The sequence below is a fragment of the Mchenga conophoros genome, linkage group LG20, assembly GCF_057382185.1.
Source record: "Mchenga conophoros isolate Kocher_MC1m ecotype Shallow Benthic linkage group LG20, M_conophoros_male_GT1.1, whole genome shotgun sequence".
Taxonomy (NCBI): domain Eukaryota; kingdom Metazoa; phylum Chordata; class Actinopteri; order Cichliformes; family Cichlidae; genus Mchenga; species Mchenga conophoros.
The window spans coordinates 23,764,777-23,787,482 of NC_140545.1; the positions used below are offsets into that span (position 1 = coordinate 23,764,777).

The window sequence follows — 22,706 nt, forward strand, 5'->3', positions numbered from 1 at the left end:
GTTTTATTTTGTTGCATTTATCCGCGACACTATAAAGGCCGGTCCGTGAAAATATTGTCGGGCATAAACCGGTCCGTGGTGCAAAGAAGGTTGGAGACCGCTGCTATAAACGCTTTCCTAATGACTTTAAGAATCGTTAGTCGTTAGCCAATGAGCATGCAGTTTAAAAAAAAAAACACCTGCTTTTCACATTCTTTTTTTTTTTGGCTGCGCTGGAAATGCTCAAAATGGGACTTCAAATACCAACAGGTGACATTAGTAGCTATGTCCATCTTTTATACTGTGTATGAGAAAAAACTACATATGGCATGACAAAAAACTCTGCTTAAGAAAGAAAAAGCTCAGTGATGTCCCCATTTCAGACACTCTGCTGGATGTTCCCTGTGCTCCTTAGCTTTGTGGACAAAGTGTCCAAATTTTGTTTTGCAAGACCACGGGACAGTTGAGCTCTGGTCCAGAGGAGTAAGCGGACATAGTTTGTTTCTTCGCATGGTAAAATTTTAAACTACATTATTTCTGGATGCAGCAACACATTTCCACAACAGGAAAATGTCTATTTTTAATAAAGTCATACCTAAGGGCCCAAATAGCAGGGCCATTCAATATTAGTTCTTTGTCCATTTCATCCAGAGATGTGGATTCTCTGCCTCTTTAAAGGGAATTCCCAAATTCTTTGCAATCTGACTTTAGTACTATATTGTCAAACACTTTGAACCAACAATATTTCACTTTTTCGCAGAAGACGATCCCTCAGGGAGTCTCTTTTTATAACTAATCATGTAAATACTTTAATTAAACTAACAATGTTGTCCCTGATTGCTGGCATCAGATTCAAAATAGCTCTCTATGCAATGTTCAAAATAACATAATCAGCATGTTTACCAGACATGGATTAACTGCAGTCCCAGACCAAATCTAACCAGTAAATTTAAAATTTAAAAAAAAAAAACATTCAAAGAAAAGTTTATGATCTACAACTAGGTATAATTCATGTCTGGGAAACTGAGCCGTAGGCTTTAAATGGTTTATAAATTAAAATTTAATTTTGTGTTTCTTCGTATATAAACAGCCTCTCAACTTTTTGGATGGTCGTGTTTCAAACATAAACACAATCAGCGAGATTACAATAGCATCTAAATAATATTAGACTTTTGTTTCCAGACATTTAAAGCTCTTGAGCATGTTAAAAAGGCGCACTGGTTTTTTCCTCCCACTTTGAATCCAAGTGGTCTTAAACACCTGACCTAACAAAGTGAGCTGGATACAGGGGGATCTCACTCTTACTCATGCTGCATTCCTGAACATATTGCTTGGATTTGGGTGAGCCCTCAGAGTCTCTTGCAAAGTCTGAGGTTATAAAGAACAAGAGAAGAAGTGCACTCCATCTACAAGCATCTGAAATGCACATACCGCAAGCCAACACCTGAGTGGAAGCAATTGAACCTGTTAAACCAGCAAGTAACCATCAGCAAACTTAAATACACAAACCAGTTAAGTACTCGCAACAGAAAATTCAGCCCAGCCAGCTGTAACAAGGCCTGTGTTGACATCTATCCATGGTGACTAAGAAGAGTGTGTGTAAGCAGTAGCTCCTCATCTGTGTTTAACTGTTGACTCAGCCTCCACCTTGTCAGCTTTTCACGCGCACACACACACACACACACACACACACCGCACTCCCACTTGGCAGAAAACTAGTGGCAGCATTTCAAACAGCTCTCCACAGGTACTATGCTACAAATTGCCTTCGATTCAGCTGCTGCATCAGCTGGTTTTGACAGCTGTGAGGCAGATAATTGGTTCAACTGTGAAGAAATAAAGAATGAACAGGCAACTATACTTTGGCCTTGTGGCCGCTACAAGTGTGCTGTTTCAGTGCTGATCACAGTTTGCAATAATAAAGAAAGCAAAAACATCAGGGAATAAACAGAGAAGAGAACATTTTATCATCCATAAATCTTCTTTAACACAAAACTGACAAAAATGAAAAAGATGAGACTCATTTAGTACATTTTGAGTAAACATAATATTGTAACTTTCTAGCAAAAAGCTGTTTTTGTCTCCATGAACAGTTTTTTGTTTGCTTTTTTCTGAAAATAACCAACTATGAGAACACAGAAAAAAAATCTTGTCATTGTAATGTGCTACTTGTGAATCGTGAGCTCAGTGCTCCATTACATCATATGCAGTATGGTACTATAATACGCACAATATCTAATTGTGAGTTTCTTCCTTTGTCTGCCAAATCCTACTACAGCATCAGGGGCTGAGCAACCAAACCTGGCCAATAAGTACATCTTGGGCCCCTGAAGGTTCTCATAGGTATCAGATATTATGATGTCATGCAATCACACAGCAACATGTTAAAATAACCCGTTTTTAGGTTTTATAACACATCAGGCAAGCACACTGTTCTTTTTTATTTCATCACAACAACATCTCATTTATTGCCACAAAACTTGAATTGCACATGATATATTATAACGTCATCACGTTGCCTAGCAACTGCCTAGCAATTGGCTAAAATGACCCATATATTTTTGCATTTCGGCACCTACAACACCATAAAAACAGCACTGTATCATTTTCATTTCACGGCCAACAGCAAGAATAGGCCAAACAATACTGTATCTGCAAAAGCTGTTCGGCGCTTTGAGAAAACAGCATGTGTTCTTTCTTTCCTACTCAGAGCAAGGTGAGACAATTGATATACCTCACTACTCATACACTACCATCAGCAGCGAGTTAGATTAAATTATTAAAAAGACACCCCCCTCCCAAAAAAGAGAAAAACACATGAGAAGTTAGGTTTATATGACTCTAACACTTTAACCATACGTGTTTACTTAAGCTTCGATGTCCATCAACACACCTTAGTCAGATCTATTGGTTTATCCCTGAAGTTCCCGATCATAAATCATTTAAGCGCAATGCAAACAAGCCACACAACTTGACTTTCAGGCATCCTTGTTTTCACTCATTTCATTCACTGAATCGACGCTCAGTCACAATCCAATCATTGTGGTTTCTGAAACGCATGTCAAATGGCGCCATACTAGCCTTATCTAGTCCACTGACATCATTACTCTCAAATCCCACAGGAATTGATATCAAGACTTTACTTGCAAGTTAAATCCAGCTGAGTTTGGTGATTTAAACATAAACGTTTTTTTGGTGAAGGCTTTACTTGTAACCCCATGAGGTAACAGTGTTCATTATGGCCATAATTATCCTATCTTATGAGACAACTAGCAAGAACAAAGGACACAAAACAACTGTAACAGTGTCGTGATAGGCCTGATTGGGGGAACCAGAGGTCAGCAGTGCCTGGCTTCCTTCCAGCAAGACTGCAGTCACACTGAGGAGGGACAGTCTATTACACCTAAAGGCAGCCTGCAGTTGATTTTGAGTGCAAGTTTCAAATTCTCTTTGGCCATTGCCTGAAATTTATAGGTGGGTCTGGATGCAAATCATCCCTGTGTAGACATTAATCTAGTAGGGGCATTTCATTAGAGGGGGCTTTGCTGGAGAATGGGAGCCCATGTGCTCGTAAATTTGGTTTGGCACACTGATTGTTCAGCAGATCACCGGGTAAATGAGTGGACACCACCAGCCACAAGAAGCAGCTTTCTCCATTATGCTATTCTTTCCAGCCATGTGGTCCCAAAACACATGCTAAAGCCGTTACAGTGGCATGGGGTGAACTATTTATGAACCTGCCAATTTCCAGTCGACAAGCTCAACAGAGGGGGCTTAGGAAGGGCAACTAAGTTGTTCTTAGGCAGCAAATTACAGCAAAGAAGCCAAGACATAACATCTGTAACCCACACAGAAAGCAATACAAAACCACAGATGACAGTGAACAACAGTACTGACCAAAATCAGCTACCTGAAAGGACATTTATCAAGTACTTGAGTATCTATTGATTCAATTGACGACACATCTCACCTGGACGACCAACTGCTCCAAGCTGGTCAAAAAGGCTCACCAGCGCCTCTTCTTCTTGAGGACTCTGAGGAAGAACCACCTGTCCTCAGACATCCTGGTGAACTTCTATCGCTGCACCATCGAGAGCATCCTGACCAACTGTATAACAGTCTGGTACGGGAACTGCTCTGCCTCGGACCGGAAGGCGTTGCAGAGGGTCGTGAAAACTGCCCAGCGCATCGCCGGAGCACCACTTCCTGCCATAAAAGACATCTACAGGAAGCGGTGTCTGAAAAGGGCTGGGAAAATCATCAAAGACCCCAGTCACCCATCACATGGACTCTTCACCCTCCTGCCCTCTGGGAGGCGCCACAGGAGCCTCCGGACTAAGACCACCAGGTACTGGAACAGCTTCTTCCCCACAGCTGTCAGACTCCTGAACTCTGCCTCCTGACATCTGACCCACGTTAAACTCATGGACTGAACATACACACACCCACAATGGACAACTGTACCCTCAAACACAATAATAACATGGACTGAACCACCACTCACAACCACTAGCACTTTATATAGCCTCTGTAGAAACTATCTACACCCTCACTTATCTTAACTGCACTACTGTATAGCTCTGTGTAAATAATCATTCTGTACATTCGATAATCTTTAATCCTACAACTGTTTACAACTTGCATAGTTCCCATTTCTGTATAGCTGTATATCCCAGATTCTGTAAAGTTATTTATTTCATATTCTGTATAGTTTTTCATATTTATATCCTGTTCATATCCTGTACATAGCTTGTACTCACTACAGCCTGTACATACTTATAGTTATAGAATATTCACAACATACTTCATACCGTGTACATTATAACATACCATAATAGACCCATTTCTGTAATATACTCACATATCTATATTATTGCTAATATATATTGTAATATATCTATATCACTAAAGCACTTCTGGATGGATGCAAACTGCATTTCGTTGCCCTGTACCTGTGCATGTGCAATGACAATAAAGTTGAATTCTATTCTATTCTATTCTAATTCCTATGAGTACTAACAGGCTTGGTTCCAAGCACTAGATCTGCAATATAATGAGATAAATTAAATAATAAAAAAACCAAAGCTTTAGAAATTGAAATGCAAGTTCCTTATTTAGGTATGAATCTCACGGAGCAACTCACAATAGCTTACCACAAAGATATGTAGCGGTATCACAACACAACGCACAAAACAATTTGTCTATCTAAACCAGGGGTGCCCAATCCCGGTCCTCGAGAGCTACCGTCCTGCAGCTTTTAGATGCATCCTTGTTCCCACACACCCGAATCAAATGAATGGCTTGTTATCAGGCCTTTGCCAAACATGATGGCATGCTGAAGAGGTAATCAAACCATTTGATTCAGCTGTGTTGGAGTAGGGATGCATCTAAAAGCTGCAGGATAGTAGCTCCCGGGAGCTACTATCCTACAGTCCCAATCCCGAGGACTGGGATTGGGCAGCCCTGATCTAAACAGAAAAGAGAACGGAAAAAGAGAAAAAGGAAGAATTGTTCACTTATTGCTGTATTATGGTGTTTTGTGGATTATTATTATTATTTAAGTTCAATAAATGTGTCACTTGAGTTATTTACCTCTCTCATTCATTGTTTCTTATGCTCACGTTACCGTGTTTGATAAGTGCAACCAAGAGGAGTCATAAAATAGTGACTCTGGTTAGTCAAACTGTCTGGGACTCCATTTTTTACAAGATAGGAATGGTTCAGATTTTGTTGTTGAACATTTATTAAAGAAAAGCCAAATCTCAAATGCATTTTAAAAAGAAAATGAAATATCCAACTGCTTTAACTGTCAAACATTTGCTCCAAAGCACAGTTTACCAGCTGCTGAATATATGAAATGACAGTAAATGAATCTATAAAACATATACTGAAAATGCACTGCCTGCCTAAAAATGTTCTTCTTGTTCTCACAGCCCTACAGAAACTATGCAGTCTGTGTCTTGGCAAGTAACCAAGCCTAGCACTGCACATCATCAGCAACTCAAGAGCTTTGCTGCTCATTCACCAGCATTCAGAAGTCTTGTTCGAGCACTGGTGTTTGAAATAATTTCTTGTGTTATTGATTAATAATTGATCACTCAAGAGCACATATGCTTCTTTATGCTCTTCATTTTCAAAGACTGCCTGGAATTAAAAAAAAAAAAAAAAAAAAATTTATTAACAAAGTCTTCTCCCACAGTCGCTGAACTCAAATCTCTAACATGACTCGGAATTTTCCACTGTTGTTTCAGTGCATAATTACATCAGATTTCCAAACATAGAATAACCAAAACATCTACATTCAAATATCTCTTTAATACACTTTGGAAAACTAAAAACTCAAAGGCTGAGTGAAAAAAAAAAAAGAAGAAGAGTTTCAGAAATGACATATCAGCTGTTTGTCATCTACAGTTGAAGTTATCACACCAGCAATCACATCAGCATCACAAATTTTGTTTACACTCGGTTGGCTATCTGGGCCTGGGACAAAGTCTGAATGCTAAATGTGGCCTGGCAGACGCATCCACCAGCTCAGAGATAAGAAATGAAAGTAATCGCAAACAGCATTCTACCCCCAAACCCCAGAGGACCTATTCGGATCACAGTGGATCCACTCTGATTAAAACAGCAGCTTCTACTGCATCACGCATGGAAAAACATTTTTTCGCAAACACTGAAAAGGTTTCATTAAAGGTTTAATTTGTGGCTGTAATTGTTTTAATCGCTTCTGAGACTGACCTGGGACACGTGGCCGAAAAGCTGCCACAGTCTCAACATAACTGCACATGTAACCACTTATCATTAATGCGTGCAGCGAAAACTTGCAACGCTGTCTTGAAATACGTGTAACTTAATTCCACTGTGAGTACAAGGAATACAAGAAACTATAGAGGGCTGTTAAAAACAAACTCCATTAGGAAAGAAACTATATGGTCAGCATAAATACTGTTGAACTAAAGGGCTGACAAGGCAGGCAACCATAGAGCCAGAAGTAACATAATATGTATGTGACTGTTAACTCTCACCTGAATGCCACACACCGACACTGACTGGGAATAATTCCTATTCTGTTAGTCTTTCTAAGCCACTATGTAGTCACCCAGGTGGACAAGTTTATAAAATAACAGGGTCTGTGCAAACTGGGAAGATTTTTTTTTTTATATATACCTTGGCAGTGGCTGTCCATCCTGAGAACCTGACTGACAATGTTACAAGAACCTTTTCTGTAGAGTTCACTGATAAATAGGTTGACTCTTCACCACAGGTTCCACTATCAGTTTCACATCATATTTCCTGCTCTCTCTGTGTTGTGTCCAAAAGAGGACAAAGAGAAAAAAATGTAAAAACAACACAGAGGGAAAACCCGTCTGTTTATAGCCAACCAGAGACACCAGTAAGCAAGGTAATGCGTCATTCAGTAGACTTTTTCCCCTTTTCTTTGACTTGTAGTCCCACAGCTGTTTTACAGTGGTTGTGTTTTTGTTTCTCTCTTCATGGCCCTCTTGAAGTGACTTACAGATGTCATCTTCAGCCAGCAACAATTGAACCTGCCAGCATAGCTCAGCGCTTCCCATATACAGTATGAACAAACATCACAGACTCTATTCAAGATCACTATCTAACAAGAAAAAGGCATGCTGGCTGCAGCAGACAATCAGGAACTAAAAACTATATTTTGACCTGTAATGAGAGCAAAATGAAGTAACACTAAATCCGCTACATATTGGTAGGGATGGGTATCCGGTGCCATAATGGTTCTGACATAAATGGTAGTAACCAGCGCACATTTCGGTGCTTTATTTCGGTGTTTTGTTTTTTTCCTGAGATGTCATACACTTTGGATTCTAGCCAATAATTTAACCTTTCCAAGGATAGTAGGTGGGCCCAGGTACGTACGTTCTCTTAGAGCAGAGCTACAGATTAAAAATGCCCAAGGCGAAGCGGTCAAAAGTCTGACTGTACTTCACAGCAAAAGATGCAAACTTAGCAGCCTGCAACAAGTGCTTCAAGCACATCTACTGCGGGTGTGGTAAATCTCCATTAGCGAGTTAGCGCGGATCGCCCCGTGCGTGGGGCTGGATGGTGCTTATCATTTTGCAGAAAAAAAAGAGACTGCTAAAAATAAAAACAAAAGAGGTTTTTGGACAAAGTTTGTGTTCTCCATTCTTTAAGCACCGATTCGAGCACTGTTTAAGCACCTGCACCGTATCAAAAGTACCAATTTGGCACCGGTATCGGATAAAACCTAAACGATACCCATCCCTACATATTGGTACATTTAGCAGGAAGAGTTAGAGGTAATGGCTTTAATCTCAAGAAAAGAAATGAGCAAAACAATGGCATAATGCATCACGTGACCATGCCCCCAACCCCCACCATGCTTTTTCCCCCCTTCCTAATAAAAAGTTTAACACACAGCATGAGCTCAGCAGTTACTTTTCTAGTCTCACAGGAACATATATCTATATCCAACATCTTTCCACAGCATGGTGAATCACACCACATGTAAATTGGGGAAAAGACAACATTATAAATCCCAGTCAACTAATTACATCCAGTTTTCTGAAATTTTGCATTTAAAATATGCAATTGAGCCCTTATCTGGTTAAATATGTGTTAACTACACTTGTTTAAGAACAAATAACAACAAATCTAATATATTAAAGTCAACATTTTACACAGAGGGGATTCTGGAAATCTCTGGTTCACTCCATGAATAAAACCATTGCTAGGTTTTTACAGTGTTGGCTGTAAGTGTTCAGATTAATATTTTGGACTCACAGAAAATTACTATTAAATATTTTTAAGAAACTGACTTCATGCAGCTCTAATCATATAAATTCCATTCCCCAAGTACTTAAATCAACACGATTTTTCTGTGATGGAAGTTGCATGACATTTTATGCTTAAATAGGCAAATGAAGTGCCAGTTTTTCAAGTATCCATTCATTTGAATAACTGTCTAATACATAACACCTATAGTGACATTTTCTTCCAGTTAGTCTGAAACGTACAGAGACAAACTGTCAACATTTACCAGTGCATGACAAAAACATGTTGTTGCCTGTAATGCTTCGCAATCAATTTTAAAAAAGTAAAAACAATGATGCACATGGGGCTGGGTGGAGTTTTACAAAGGTAGTGATCATAAACTTTTTTTTTTTTAAGATTATCTCTACCATTGAATTTCAGGCTTTGCCTTCCTGAGAAAGACAAAACTCAACGAAACCACTCGTTGTCTTCGTGACAAAAAAAAGGTGATCAGACAGTCATATTAAATTACTATAGAGAAATGTTTAAAAACGTTGCTTTTGGTTAAATAAAAGCAATTTTTAAAAAAAGGTATTAATTAGTGAGACTTAGATGTAGTCAGATTTTTGACATCTTCAAACAAAAACCAGGCAGACTGTTATTCTAAGTTAAAATAAGCATCTCTTGGAGTTTATATCCAGTATATAGTCATGAGTTGGTGCTCTAGTTAGTTCATGCTTAATATTCTCCTTTATTTCCAAGAAATAAAGGAGAATATCAGAGGGTCAATCTATTCCTCAAGAGGAGACTTTTCACACAGACAACTGGCCTAGTTTTGGGAATTACTTGTTTTTCTGGTAAGGTATTCGCTTTCCTTTTTACTGTACTTTTAATGCTAGTCACTTCCTCATTACGTAACCGGAATGACAACTACCACAGTAAGAGGAAAGAGGACATGCCTGACACAGCAAAGAAAGCTTTGTCTACATTCCCGGCATAATGTAAAAAAAGAAAAAAAAGGACAAAAGACTGCGTTGACATGGGGGTGGGGCGGGGGCATGCTTTGCCTCATCCGAAGGATGATTTTCAGGACAAAGAGCCAAAAGGTCTGACGTGCGTGTGTTTAAACAACATTATCATCTGCTGTTTGCAGATAATTTTGATATTCGGGCATGTGATGTTTGATTTGCACTGAAGTGTTTTAAAAGCTCATTGTGATCACAGGGGGCATCAGCATGCATGTTTCTGAGATAGGAGGCAGCTCCTCCTGAAGAAAGAAACGAGTGGAAATGTTGTGTGCCTAGAATGGGGGTAATCATACAAGTCTTACAGCTGCCTTTCATCGGCCAGTATTTGTTGTGACTCAATGACAAGCGCTGGGTGGTAAAAATAGAAAAGGAAACTGCAGATACAAGTAGCAAAATGAGAGCTCTCTGCTGAGCAGCCCAGAAGGATTTTTGATGGAAAATGAGCTTCTTAGATGTGTCAAAAGATGGGAATATTAGTACAATAATTGGTGACATATACAAAAAAAAAAACAAAAAAAAACCAAAAACCAACCCATTACAAATTAGATGTTAGTTTTGCATGGCTAGGATTAATGTGCTAAACTAAAAGCCATCTAAATACTTTGTGTTAACAAGCATGTCAACATCCTAATTTTCTATAAACAAAGTACAGGTAAGGCTGACCGCAATCTTAATATTTTGCAGGTAAATTTTTGAAAAAGTAGATACCTTTTGGTAGATCTTTGATCAATTTAAAAACAAAAACAATATGCGTGTATACATACCATAACTGTGGCTCATCTAACCTACAGACAAGGACTGCTGTCTCTTGGCATGGGTAATACCAAAGCACCAAGTGGTATCAGCACATCTCCTAGCCTTACGAAAGCTGCTCACTCCTTATGGAGGTATGCACAGATATGGCGAAACAGGAGAACACTCCCAAAGTGGGAATTCCTCAGAGAAACAAGTTACTCAGTAGAAATATATGGGCCTATTTTTCTTGCCGACTGTTACCACTGTCCCTGACCTTGTAACACGGGGGGAAGCATGCCTAGACAGTTTAATTTCCAAGCATATGCTATTTAAATCCCATCTTCTCTTTGCTAAAATGACCTTTGCAGATCTTAGAATTAGTCTTGCTTAAGGCATCTGCATTCCTTAAATTACTCACTGCACTTAAGTGGCATTTTTAATCCTGCATCCTCCATAAACCCCACTTTACATTATTAACAGCTGCCATATTTTATCAAGTTCACTGGGTTAATCAGGGGCTCCTCTGTAACCTTTGTGCCAGTCTACCACAACTGGACTCAAATAGTGTTCAGACACTGACAGTACAGAATGAGATGGTGACAGGCTTTTTCCCAGCGAAATCAGCTAGAATACCCACGTGAGATTTATAGATGGGGCTCACTAAAGGTCAGTGTTACAATGTCCCAATCTCATGAGTCTGGCTTTATCAGCTGGCAAAGACATACAGTCCATGAGTCATCAGTATTGATTTGCTGCCAGTGATCTTCATGACACTAACATGCCCCTGGAGATGAAGGTCAAGCACAATCACATGATCCTGCAGAGCGTCAAAACTGAGTTAAACGTCTGCAAGCATTTTGGAGATACAGCCAACAGGGAGTGAAATTCAACACAGAAATGGTACAGGGAGGGTAAGACAGACTGCTAATACAAATGCCCCACAACTATCCTACCTCCTCTGCTCTGCCTGGGGCTTAACCCTTTGGGTCTGTCCTAAACTATTATTGCATAACAGATTCATCCAAAGTAGCATATGTGTGATGTTTCCCAAAGACTGCAACTACTGGTTTCTCATATCAAGGATATTTGGAGGATACGTGTTTGTCTACGCACATGAAACCCTCCTTCAAGTGATCTTTTAAATGAGTTCAAACGATATTCTGCAAGTTTAAAACTCTAATTTTTAATCCAAAAGAACCAGAAAAGGGGGTTTTCTCAAGTGCACAGAACCATGATCATGTTTGTGTACAGCATGTTATCTGCACTAGATCTGCAGACCTCTGAGTGTGTAACTGACAATTGCTGTGCAATTTTTAAGATTTATCTGCTGTTTATTTGACCAACAGACACATAACGATGATGGCTAGTATGGTCACCAACCCATCAGCAACGTTAATAAAAGGAGACCGTTGATTCCCAAAGCAGCAGCTCCGTGTAACTGTGTGCCATGAATGTGGCTCCGCGCACTTTGGCTCTCGTTTAGCATTAATTACTTCACTCACATTTAGAACTTTTTTAAAGACTAAATGAGCAAACGCAGCTCTACGGCATTAATTTAACTTTGACAGAAACAACATAAGATGCCGTTGTGACTTACTTTTCCTGCGTGGCGTGCTCCTTTATGGCTCCCAGCGTGGAGAGGCTGTTGCTGCCCTGCAGCAGCCTGCAGGTTGCCAGGTGCCGCTGGTACTGCTCCTTCAGACAGGCGTTCTCCGAGCATAAGTCGGACACTTGCTGCTCCAGTTCCTCTATCCTCCCCCTCTGCCTCTCCAGCAACTCCTGCTGCGTCTCGATTATTTTATTAAGCTCCTTCAAATATTCCGCAGCCCTAGTAGGGTTCTCCGTTGGGCTTTCCATGTCGCTCCAACTGCCGTTTTTCTCCTGCGTTCCCTGTCGTAGCGCAGAAGCCGGGGAGATGGTCCTCTATAGTCCAGGCTCGGGTTTAGGCGCAACAATTCAGTGCGTTGCGCCTTTTACGCCTTGTCATTGTTTTGTTTTGTTTTTTTTTAACAAACAAAAAAACAAAAAAAACGATGAGGGTGATAATAATCCGAATCAGAAATACTCCCAGCTACACGCGTTTCCAAGTCCCACTGCCACGAAACTAGAAACTACTCACATATCAAGGCTGGGAATGTCAAGCAGGCTTCAACATATCATTCACCCGCATGTGACAGACTTCACCGTGAGGATCCCGGCTGGCTCTCTAAAGTGTGCTCATTCCCCTGTTGGCAACGCGGTATGACATTTTCTATTAGGTCCCTCTCGCTCCATGCCGTTCCCGTGACTTTTCGTAAACAGACGCTTGGCTGACGGAGTGGGCGGGGTTTTCAAGTTTTATGAATCTACCGCTCGCAGGCAGCTGTAATTACTTTTGGCCTAATGCAGGGGGGTAAATGACTGTTGAGTTTGTCAGGAGCTTAATTTTTCCCACCCTTTTCCATTTCAGCGGATCTATTTCCTGTGCACGTCCTCTTCTCTTCTCCAGGCAGGCAGACAACACACGAATCGTCTGTTCTCTCCGACAAGGATTCATATTGCAAAGAGCCGCACGCATTTTGATCAATTTTTGATTAGGCAGAACTTTGTTGCGACTGTGTTTTGCGCTGTAACACAGTCTGGTAGACACTGCTGCGTCTTCCCTGCAGAGTTGTTTACTATGCTGTTTGTGTATTGCCATTTTCTCCAGCAGGCTATATTCCCCTCTAATGAAATGATCGCGTTAGCAGCAGCATACATTAGTTTTTGAAACAGAAATGACTGATGTGTTCTGTGCATTTGGGACAGGGGGCTGTATATTAAACACGAGGTGTCCCAGAGAAGGCCAAGAGCAAACTGCAGCACCCGACTCTGATGACAGAGGTCGATGCTTAAGTTTCACCTCATTTGTTCGTCACATCCTGCTTTTAAAGCACAGACTTTTAGATGTCGATGTCTAAGAACTGATTCCTGTCCTATATATACTGCTCTAATGGCAGATGCTCATATTAAGCATGATCAAAGTTTCAAATAATGAGGGCAGATATCTGGAAGCTATCCCCAGGAACCAAAAGCTTGGGCTCTAGCCTACCTCGGAGTGTTTTTTTCCTACTGTTGGCTCCTTGTGGTGTTAATAAGTGTGGATATTGTTAATATGGTGTCTCAGGGCTCAGAAGAAAGTTGGGTTAAGGCACGAGGAAAGGGTAGATCAACTTGATGCACACAGATAATAAACTGATGCCCTGCAAGAAGATGAATAAAAATGACTTTCAACTGCAAATCAACAGTATGCAAAGCTACTGTAGAAGAGTCCAAGAATAAAATGGGAGTTGGAATTGAGCACAATGGGTACTCTGCAGGATGTGGTTTTACAAACACGTGTGTATAGGAACTGAGAGGAAGATGGCAGTTTGCTCTTGTAACCATTCCCCCATTGCTGGATTTTTTTTTTTAAGAGAAAAAGAATCAAAGCAACATGCACACTCACACTTTAGTTGTCAGAAACTCTGCTGCTCCAACTCTCTCATAACTCCCTTCTCTCATTTTCTTTTGATCAATTTTTCAAAGCTCCAGTTGAGATGCTGCGTTCGTGGATACAGTTACAGTGCAAATGGAGAGTGCGTCATCCAAGAAACTGAGGGCTTTACCTTTATGCTGCACCACCTGACGGCTGCACTTGGATCATCTGAGATAACTTGTTTTAATGTGGAGACAGAGCATCAGCAAATTCATTCAAACCAGGAGCAGTGGGAAGCAGTTTAAGGACATGCAGTACAGATGGAGTACATTAGGTTTTTCCCTGTGGCTTCCTTATCCACATGGCAGGAGGCCAAGGAGAGCAGCACGAGCCTTGAAATGCCACCCAGAAGGATATACCGTATACAGCTATTAACAGCTGAATGTCGCAGGCTAATGTCACATGTCAGCGCTGCGCAATGCCTTGCTTTATTTCTTACTTCTGAAGCATTTCTTTGTGATGGCACATAATGCCTTCAGGTAAAAATGTATCTCACCAAAACTGCCATTTTACTATCCATTTACAGGTCCCCTCAAGCCAGTGTCTTTTAGACAAATTAAATTGCCTTTTAGCAAGTCACTGAAGCCCATCCAGCAATGATGAAGCTGCTCTTCAAGTGACCCTGTGTTTTAAAGGCAGAAAGTGGGGATAAAAAGAATCCCACAAAAATCCCAAACATAAAAATTTGATTCCTTTAAACTTTGTCCACAATTACACTATCAAACCACACAGCTCAATTAGCCATACCTTCAACTCCAAGTTGAGTGTACTGGAACTCCTGTTTTGTGGATAAGCAAATGCCAGCAACCACATACGCACTGTCTGTCAGTATTATGCTCTTGGGCTGGCTCCTTTCTTCCTCTGGCTGACCAGTCATACGGCGTTGCCAATGTGGGTGGCAGCCAGTGAGATTTATTTTCTGAAATCGCTCATACAGTATATTTGCCCCTAAACAAACCCAACCCGAAGCCTCTAGGTTCAGCCCTACAAAACATTTACCAGCTGCGATGAAAGAAAGACCCCAATAATCTCACCAGCAGAGTGGAAAACATTTCCTTTTTCCCTCCAAGAGAATACAAAATAGTCTCTACTGAGCCGACAACCACCTCATATAGATGTGCATTTGTGTGATGGATCTGAAATGGCACACGAGAGGAAGCGTAGTAGGTGTTAGAGCGATTTACTCACTGATCTCATATTGCACGAAATATATAATTAAAATCATAAATGCATGAACCAAATGGGGAGTTTTCTGAATGGTGCTTCTGCAATAGTTCAAAACAGTAATAATACAGAGCGAGTTGATTAGCCTGAGTGATTTTATATGAATCCTGAAAATTGAACTTCAGCACTTCTCTCGTCATACTGCCGCAGTGTTGCTTAGGAAATGCATCGGCAATGTATTTACATCCATTATACAGATATGGAAAAAAAAAAAAGACTATTAACTACCAATACTGTCATGAGGTCCATCAGCCTCTGACGTCCCTTTTAAAAGAGATCTTCACACACAGTCTTGAAAACATGTGGGAGCTGCCTTATCATTCTTGTCAGGTCTCATTCAGTACCACATCATTGATCCTCTCCACCTCCAGCACAGTGACACATCTGGAACAGTGGCGGTTTTGCTTCACCCGAGACACAACAGCCTGATAGGCAGTTTTTCCACAACCTGTGTCCCTTAATGGCAAAAATAAATTGAGTGTCATTTATCCACGGAAGACTGCCTTAATAAGCCATAAATATACTGTACAGCCACATGCAACTACCTGTTGATGGGAGTAATTTAAGAGACGTTCACTGCCGCTTTTGAATCTCAATGAATTTTAACTGAAGCAGACAGCAAAATAACAACTGCTACCAGTGCCTCCTGAAAGCAGTTATTGAAGTGGCAAGGCAGTCAAAGGTTGGTGGGTTTGCTTACACAACACAACACACCGGTTAAATGTTTCCTTTTTCTAAGGCAGCCAACATCTTAAGCATACCCACGAGCCCCCGTTGTGGCCACAGCAGCTGGTGTTCCTGAGCTTTCTCATAAACAGCTCTCAGGCATGAGTTGAGGCTTTGTCTGTCTAACACCCCCTTTGAGAAATAAGGAGCGTGGGGGAAATAATGCAAAGACTATAGCTGGAGCTGAATAAGTCCCACTCAGGATTCTTCTTCTTGTGCAGCAGTTTACATTGGTGAGGGTTTATGTCTCACAATATGGTTTCCACTGAGCCCTGGGACTAGCCTAACAACAACACTGGAGCTGAAATGATTTAGTTAACAGAGCATCAGAAAAATAATCTTTTCTTCTTCTTTCTGTTGCTTCCTTTAGGGGTCACCACAGAAGATCATCTGCTTCCATCTCACCCTATCCCTAGCATCCTCCTCTGTCTCTCCATCCCTTTGCATGTCATCCTTCATCCCCCTGTCCAATAATCCACAATGTCAGAAATGTGCCTTCAGTTCTTAAATGTAAGAATTGTGTGCCTTTCCTTATTATACATCATCATGATTTTACCATTTTTTTATTTACAAGGCATTTACTTACACAAGGCATTTAATCAAAACTGCTGTCAGGCTCGTTAGCTGCAGTCCTAAATAAGATGAAGTCGTAAATTACTAAAAAGTGCACATGTCGACAAAGTGAAAACCCCTAAGAGCTACTTTTTGGATTGTAGTGTATGTGTGCCACGACTGATGATCTGCTGCTTTACAAACGATCCTGTGGTGCACGGTCTGCTCTGCTCACCTATTTGGGTTTGCATTTGCTGACATGCAGGCGGCTGCTGAGGGCATACAAATAAGCCAGGTGACCGAGTCCCACCACGGCAGCCCAGAGCAGTGTTACAGACAGATGGGAGATATTTGATCAGTGGCCACAGACCTTTACATGTCCTGAGGGAGCCCAGGAGAAAGACGCCCCACCTCACCCCCCCGTCTGTTTGTGTGAAATAAGGCGAATGCGTGTATAGAGCGTGCTGGCCTTTGGATACGTGGGAAGTCAACCGTTGCTAATGCAAAAATCGTCCTCCTTTCTTTCCTTCTACTGCTATTGATGTTTTGCAAAACTAATCGTGTTCAAGTAGTTTACAATTTACTGAGAAGTTAAAAATATGCAACTTCAACAACACTGAAAAGGATAAGAACGTCATGTCATCAAAAAGCAACAAAGAGGAAAACAAAATGTATTAATGAGCACATTAATGAAACGCCGATGCAGAAATCCACAGCGAGTTGCAAAATTGCCAAATGTGAGTGACAGAATCGATGTTTCTAGTTTTCTGCATTTTGAATTATTCAAAGAAGACAATGCTTTCTGTAAGTCTTTGCATCTGCCACAATTATACTAAACTGACAGCATGTGGAAAGAAGAGAAATTCACAAAAGGTTTTTGATGAATAATTCTGACAACAGTGAACAGAAAAAGTAAAAACTTTAATCAGCAAAGAGGAGAGTATATTCACACAAATTCATAACTGCATCATGTGCTAAATGCAGGTCAGATGTGACAGTAAGGCATGGATCTGGAAAAAAAAAACAAAAACAAACAAACCCAGATGGCTAGCATAAATACAATTCCTGGTCGTTAATTTTTTTTTTCTTCACATACAAAAATATGGCATTTAAAACAAAAATCACACATCAAATGTTCAAGCAATTCAACAATGCTACAGTAATCTTGTTCAGGATAAATGGGCTGTAGGAATAAACAGAAGCATTACATTTTCAGAAATGAGACCTGGTCACATTTGAGTGCTTTTTGCAATCAAGCAACACTGGGATAAAAACTAAATGACAGTTCACATTTCGTTGCCGTTTCACATTAATGAATCAGACAGAAGCTGGATGCACTGTGGCTCGAAAATCAGTAATACTGAAAAATGGGAAAAATCAAACTCCCCCCAAAATGCCCTAAAACAGAAGAAGTAGTCCAACCTTTTCACGGTCAGTAATATGCACATTTAAAGGGTTCATTATCTTTGTGGATGGATTCAGTGGACGGCACTTTTCCTCAAAATGTATACACTACAACATTACAGAGAACAACATCTGCTCGTAAAAAATAAATATTTTCAAACTAACAGTTGATTTCTGTCTTATAAGAGAATGTGGTTTATCCTGAGTTACTGCATTTTACACTTCAATTTAGTAGCCAAGCAAACAAAAAGAAAAAGAATTATGAGCATAAACTAAAAGTTTTTAAGTGCGCTCCTCACTGGGTGTCAGTCAATGAAGTGGTTTTGTATAAAAAGCTATTTTCATGGCAAACCACAAAAATACATACAGGATATGTAGAATTGTGCACACACATATAATTTATATTTACTTCCACACACATAAGCAAACACACAAGAAAACTGGAAAACAGCCCTATAATAATCTTGCATCGCCTTTTAACTGATCTTCCACGGTAGAAATTGTTTCATTTATGCATCTGTACCAACATTTCAAAACAAAGATACTGAGATTTTGCTGTCACCTCCCCACAGCATTCATCCTGAGGGACAGAGGCACATTCTCTACACTTTAATGGCCTGGGGTGTTTTCATTTTAAGGAGGAGAGACTAAGCAGCCGGCTTCATCAGGACTTGTAGTCTGGGGAATAGAGCCGGTACCTGGGGCTGCTGTTCAGGCTGGTTCCGGGTAACGTGCGGTTGAAAGAATTTGATAATGGTGAGTCTAAACCTGAAGAGAGAAATGTTAAATAAAGAGTGTAAACAAGGCATCAAGAGCCAAATGGCACAACCACTCTGTGTGACACAAACCACAAGTGGAAGAAGTCTGTTAGAAGTTATTAGTAAATAAAAGCAATCTAGAAAACACTACATAGTTTAAATGTCATTTAACCAGCATAATTTGACACGCTAACACATACATCTTATATTAACACTCCAGCTTCCTTCAAGACAAATGAGTCTGTAGAATGATAAATAATTTATGCTTTAGGTTCACATCCAAATGATCTTTATAACATGTTGAGGTGACATCAGTACAACCAGGCTAAGGGGGAGGGAAATACTAACAGCTGATCATGTCCAACTGAAAAGTAATCAATTACTCAACTGGTTAAAAAGCTTTGACTCAAGTTGGAACATATTGTGCACTTCTGGAAGAGTTACACTGTAAAATCACTTTAGCTGTTGTTAATCTAACATGTTTAGTTGTCTTATACTAACAAATTTCCAGGGAAAACACTACCTAGGCTACTTTTATGCTTATATTTCACTTATTCTGAGTTACTACTATTGCACTATAGCACTGCTGCTGCCAATGGCACCTCATTTCAATAATTTCACAGTACAAATTAAGACGCATCTCATCAGTGACAGCAGTTCATTGGAAAATTATTTATTATCCTCATATATTGTTAGAAATACCATCATTCCCAATTTTAAATGGACCTCCGGTGTCCATGTTTTTTTTTTTGGGGGGGGGGGGGGGGGGGGGGAAGAGAGAGAGAGAGAGAGAGAGAGAGAGAGAGAGAGAGAGAGAGAGCTATCACCCAGAGCCCAAACAATAGTCCACACTAAGATGCCAACTTCAGATAATGTGGGGAGCTGTGTAAAGCTGCATAAGGGGGCTACTTTGAAGGGGACAGTAGCCAAATTAAAATCCGATATCTTTCTGCTTTTTAGGCACAGTCAGCTTTTTGATCAAGCTGTATATTCTCATGAATGTATGTTCTCATCTATTTACAAATCGCTGTTTGGGTAAAGTCACAGTGACATTGCCCTACCTGAGACTGGTGACGACGGTGTCCTCTGGATGAAAGCAGGATGATAAGTTCGTTCCCTTGGCGTGAACACCGAGTGGAGGACTGCCCGGGGGGGATACATTTAAAAACATGAGTGTTTGTTGACCTTCCTATATAAAAACTCTTAGCCACAAAACATAGTATTACAACTTTAGGTGCTTTAAATTATGACCACCACTGATAACTGACTGTCAAGTTAAAGAAGTACTTCACTGTGAAAGAACTTGTACCACTGCAATACACTGATGCATCAGCTTGTGTTTGAAGGATTTAAAATTTTAAAATACAAAACATGTTAATAGCTTTAATGGATGTTCCAGTAACAGTGGAAAAACCTTGCTTGTACACAGTCTGGATAATGAGTACTGTAACTTTCCTTCAGGCTCTGTGCTTTTAGCATAATTAATTTTGACAAAGAAGTACCGCATTAAAAAGATGCAAAGTCTCAACTTTAATTTTGTTTAAGACGTCAGTATTGAAAGGGTTTCATGTGAGATGCACCCCTCAGGGCACAAACAGTTATTCAAAAGTATTTGGACATTTTCCTAGTTAATGTTCTTTGGGCTGTGGTTCTGTCTCATTCACAGAAGACTCCCTTGTGGCTCGAAGTTGATTGATATTTGAGAATTGATGCGACTTCCACAGGAAGGACAAATCATTTTAGAGACTGGACTACACCTACGTAATCATGACCCGTTTCCCTGTCAGTGGTCATAGTACAACTTCATGACCATACCCTCAAACTGATGGCGAGCTTCACAAATAGAAAAGCCTAGTTGGTAAAATGATCCTGCCTCAAAATGATAGACTGTAGTGTAGAAGAAAAGGGGAAAAGAAAAAAAAAGGGGATAAACTCAAAGCATGACACCTCATCTGTCAGAGAAGGTGGTGCATCCGTTATGGTTGCCTTATTGATTTCAAGGCTGACAGAGGCAACAGGACTGTAGAGGTGCACAGGAGCATTCTGTGTGCAGTGACTGAGTCAAATCAAAACTAATTGGTTGCTTCGGCTGTACTTTTGGGATCGCTGAATGATGAAACATCCTAAGAGCTTTCTAGGCTGAGCACTTGGAATAGCTTTGATTCATCAGTAAATATTAAAACATTCCAATGTGCCTCAACCTAAATGAAGAGCTGACTCCAAGCAGGGTTACCCCCACAACAAGCTGGAGCTGAGGGTGGATCTAAAGAAACGCATTAAAGTGTAAGTTGAGACAGTCGAGGAGTGCAAAAGTTTTCCACAAAATACTCAATGACATTTTAATTGGCACTTGTACCTGTGATGTCTTTTACATGGGTTACAATTCAAACAGCAATTTTTAAACCTACTAAAATGCATATTTTGTAGTATTTTTGTGCATGAGAATGTGCACAGAAATCGATTCCCACTCCCTAAAAAAGTAACTGTCCAAATACTTATGGTTTGGTCTGTGAACAGCTGTCGAAAAGGACGATTTTGGTACACTCCAGGTACATAAAAATATTACTTTGATGACAGAAAACAAACTAGAGTGCAGTTCTTTAAAATGTGATCTAACAGGTCCTCCAATTATGTAAGGCTTAGTAATTCCAACAAGAATAAGGCAACCCACCGATTATGAGGATAGCTGTACCAGCCAGCAGAGCGAACAGGGTGCAGAACATCATCTGGTAGGAGTTTATGAAGCTGTGGAAGGAGTGGCCCCCCTCCATATAACCAACTGGAGAAGCAGCTGCTGAGAGAGAGAGAGAGAGAGGCGTTTGAGATAACAAGCCCATTTGAAATGCTGAAATCACACAACACACTCAACATATTAGCTACGGCAGAAAGGATAATGATGTTGTTACAACACTGGTGATGTCTGATACCTGAATGGAAAGATGGTTACTAAAAATATGCCATGTCAGTGTCCTCATTTCCCACAGATGGCAGGGCTGGTTACGTGGCTGGCATTGATTACTTAGCAGTAACCCATTTAAACAGCTAATTACCTCAATACAGAAGGTTTTTTTTACATTATGGCCACATTTCTATTTTCTGTTCAATTGAAGGGTAAAAAAACAACAACAAACTGTTAAGCACTGTACATTGAGATGTGCATTTTCTGTCATTGAACAAAATGATGATATGTATTGAAAATATAAGATTAAACAATGTGAATCATTTACGATGAACTATGAGTAGCTTCACATTTATAATAATACATTGTGAAACAACCCAGCTACATTTCCTGCAACATTACACATAAAATACACTTAAAGTAAAACGACAAGTTTGGCTTTAGGTTCTGTGGATTCTCATTTGCACTGTTAATATCTGACCTTGAATTGCAGCATTGGGATCAGCTACGTGAATCAAAGTGACTGGGATGACGAGATTCTGGTCGGAGGAAGTGCTGCTTATAGAAATGGAAGCAGAAACTGCTAAATGGGGGTCCACAGCACTGACGGTGTACTTTGAGAAACTGGGGAAGTTATGGTGTACCTCCTTCTCTTGGACAACAATGTTGGGAGAAGTAGACGCCACCTAAAGATACCACAAAGTGATGCATGCTTCTAAACATCATATCTTAAGTTCACTAAAACACGGAGAATTAAATTAGAATAGCATTATTTAGCTTTAAAAACATATTGTACCTCCACATTGGACAGGGCTGCAGTAGGGCCATAGACTGTGAGTTCAGCTGATGGGTGTAAGTTTGAGAGCAGCAGCTCAGTCTGGTCTGAGTACAGGCCTGGCTCAATTGGCAGTCTGGCACTGACTTGTACCCCAGAGAAAGTACTGCCCTCCAGGCCTGCCTTCACCAGCAGGTTGGTCATGGATACGCTGAGCACGCGGGTCTGCTGGTCAGTGATGGGCTGCAAGGTCATGGAGCATGTGTAGAAGCCTGAGGCATTGGACACAAGTAAAGGTGATGGTTAGAGATAAATTACTAATGTGTACATTTGGTACAAGACCTGATCATGAATACCACCATGCATGTGAGCCCTGATA

General features: G+C 40.4%; 2 protein-coding genes across 6 annotated transcripts in view; both read right to left on the reverse strand.

Annotated features, from left to right (window-relative positions):
* Positions 1–12,793, reverse strand: part of iqsec1a (IQ motif and Sec7 domain ArfGEF 1a) — a 100,534-nt gene extending 87,741 nt beyond the window's left edge. For both annotated transcript variants that reach the window (XM_085260976.1, XM_085260983.1), the window contains exon 1: positions 12,091–12,793. In XM_085260976.1, coding sequence (XP_085117102.1) covers positions 12,091–12,350 — 260 coding nt within the window. In that variant the 5' untranslated portion in view covers positions 12,351–12,793. The remainder of the gene's footprint in view (positions 1–12,090) is intronic.
* Positions 12,794–17,393: 4,600 nt separating this feature from the next.
* Positions 17,394–22,706, reverse strand: part of nup210 (nucleoporin 210) — a 31,905-nt gene continuing 26,592 nt past the window's right edge. The window contains exons 36-40 of one of the 4 annotated variants that reach the window (XM_085259676.1): positions 22,349–22,599; positions 22,034–22,238; positions 21,325–21,444; positions 19,715–19,795; positions 17,394–18,663 (exon numbers count right to left, since the gene is read on the reverse strand). In XM_085259676.1, the coding sequence (XP_085115802.1) occupies positions 18,560–18,663; positions 19,715–19,795; positions 21,325–21,444; positions 22,034–22,238; positions 22,349–22,599 (761 nt within the window). In that variant the 3' untranslated portion in view covers positions 17,394–18,559. Of the gene's footprint in view, positions 18,664–19,714; positions 19,796–21,324; positions 21,448–22,033; positions 22,239–22,348; positions 22,600–22,706 lie in introns of those variants that run through there. The other 3 variants (XM_085259675.1, XM_085259677.1, XM_085259678.1) reach the window with 3 other exon arrangements.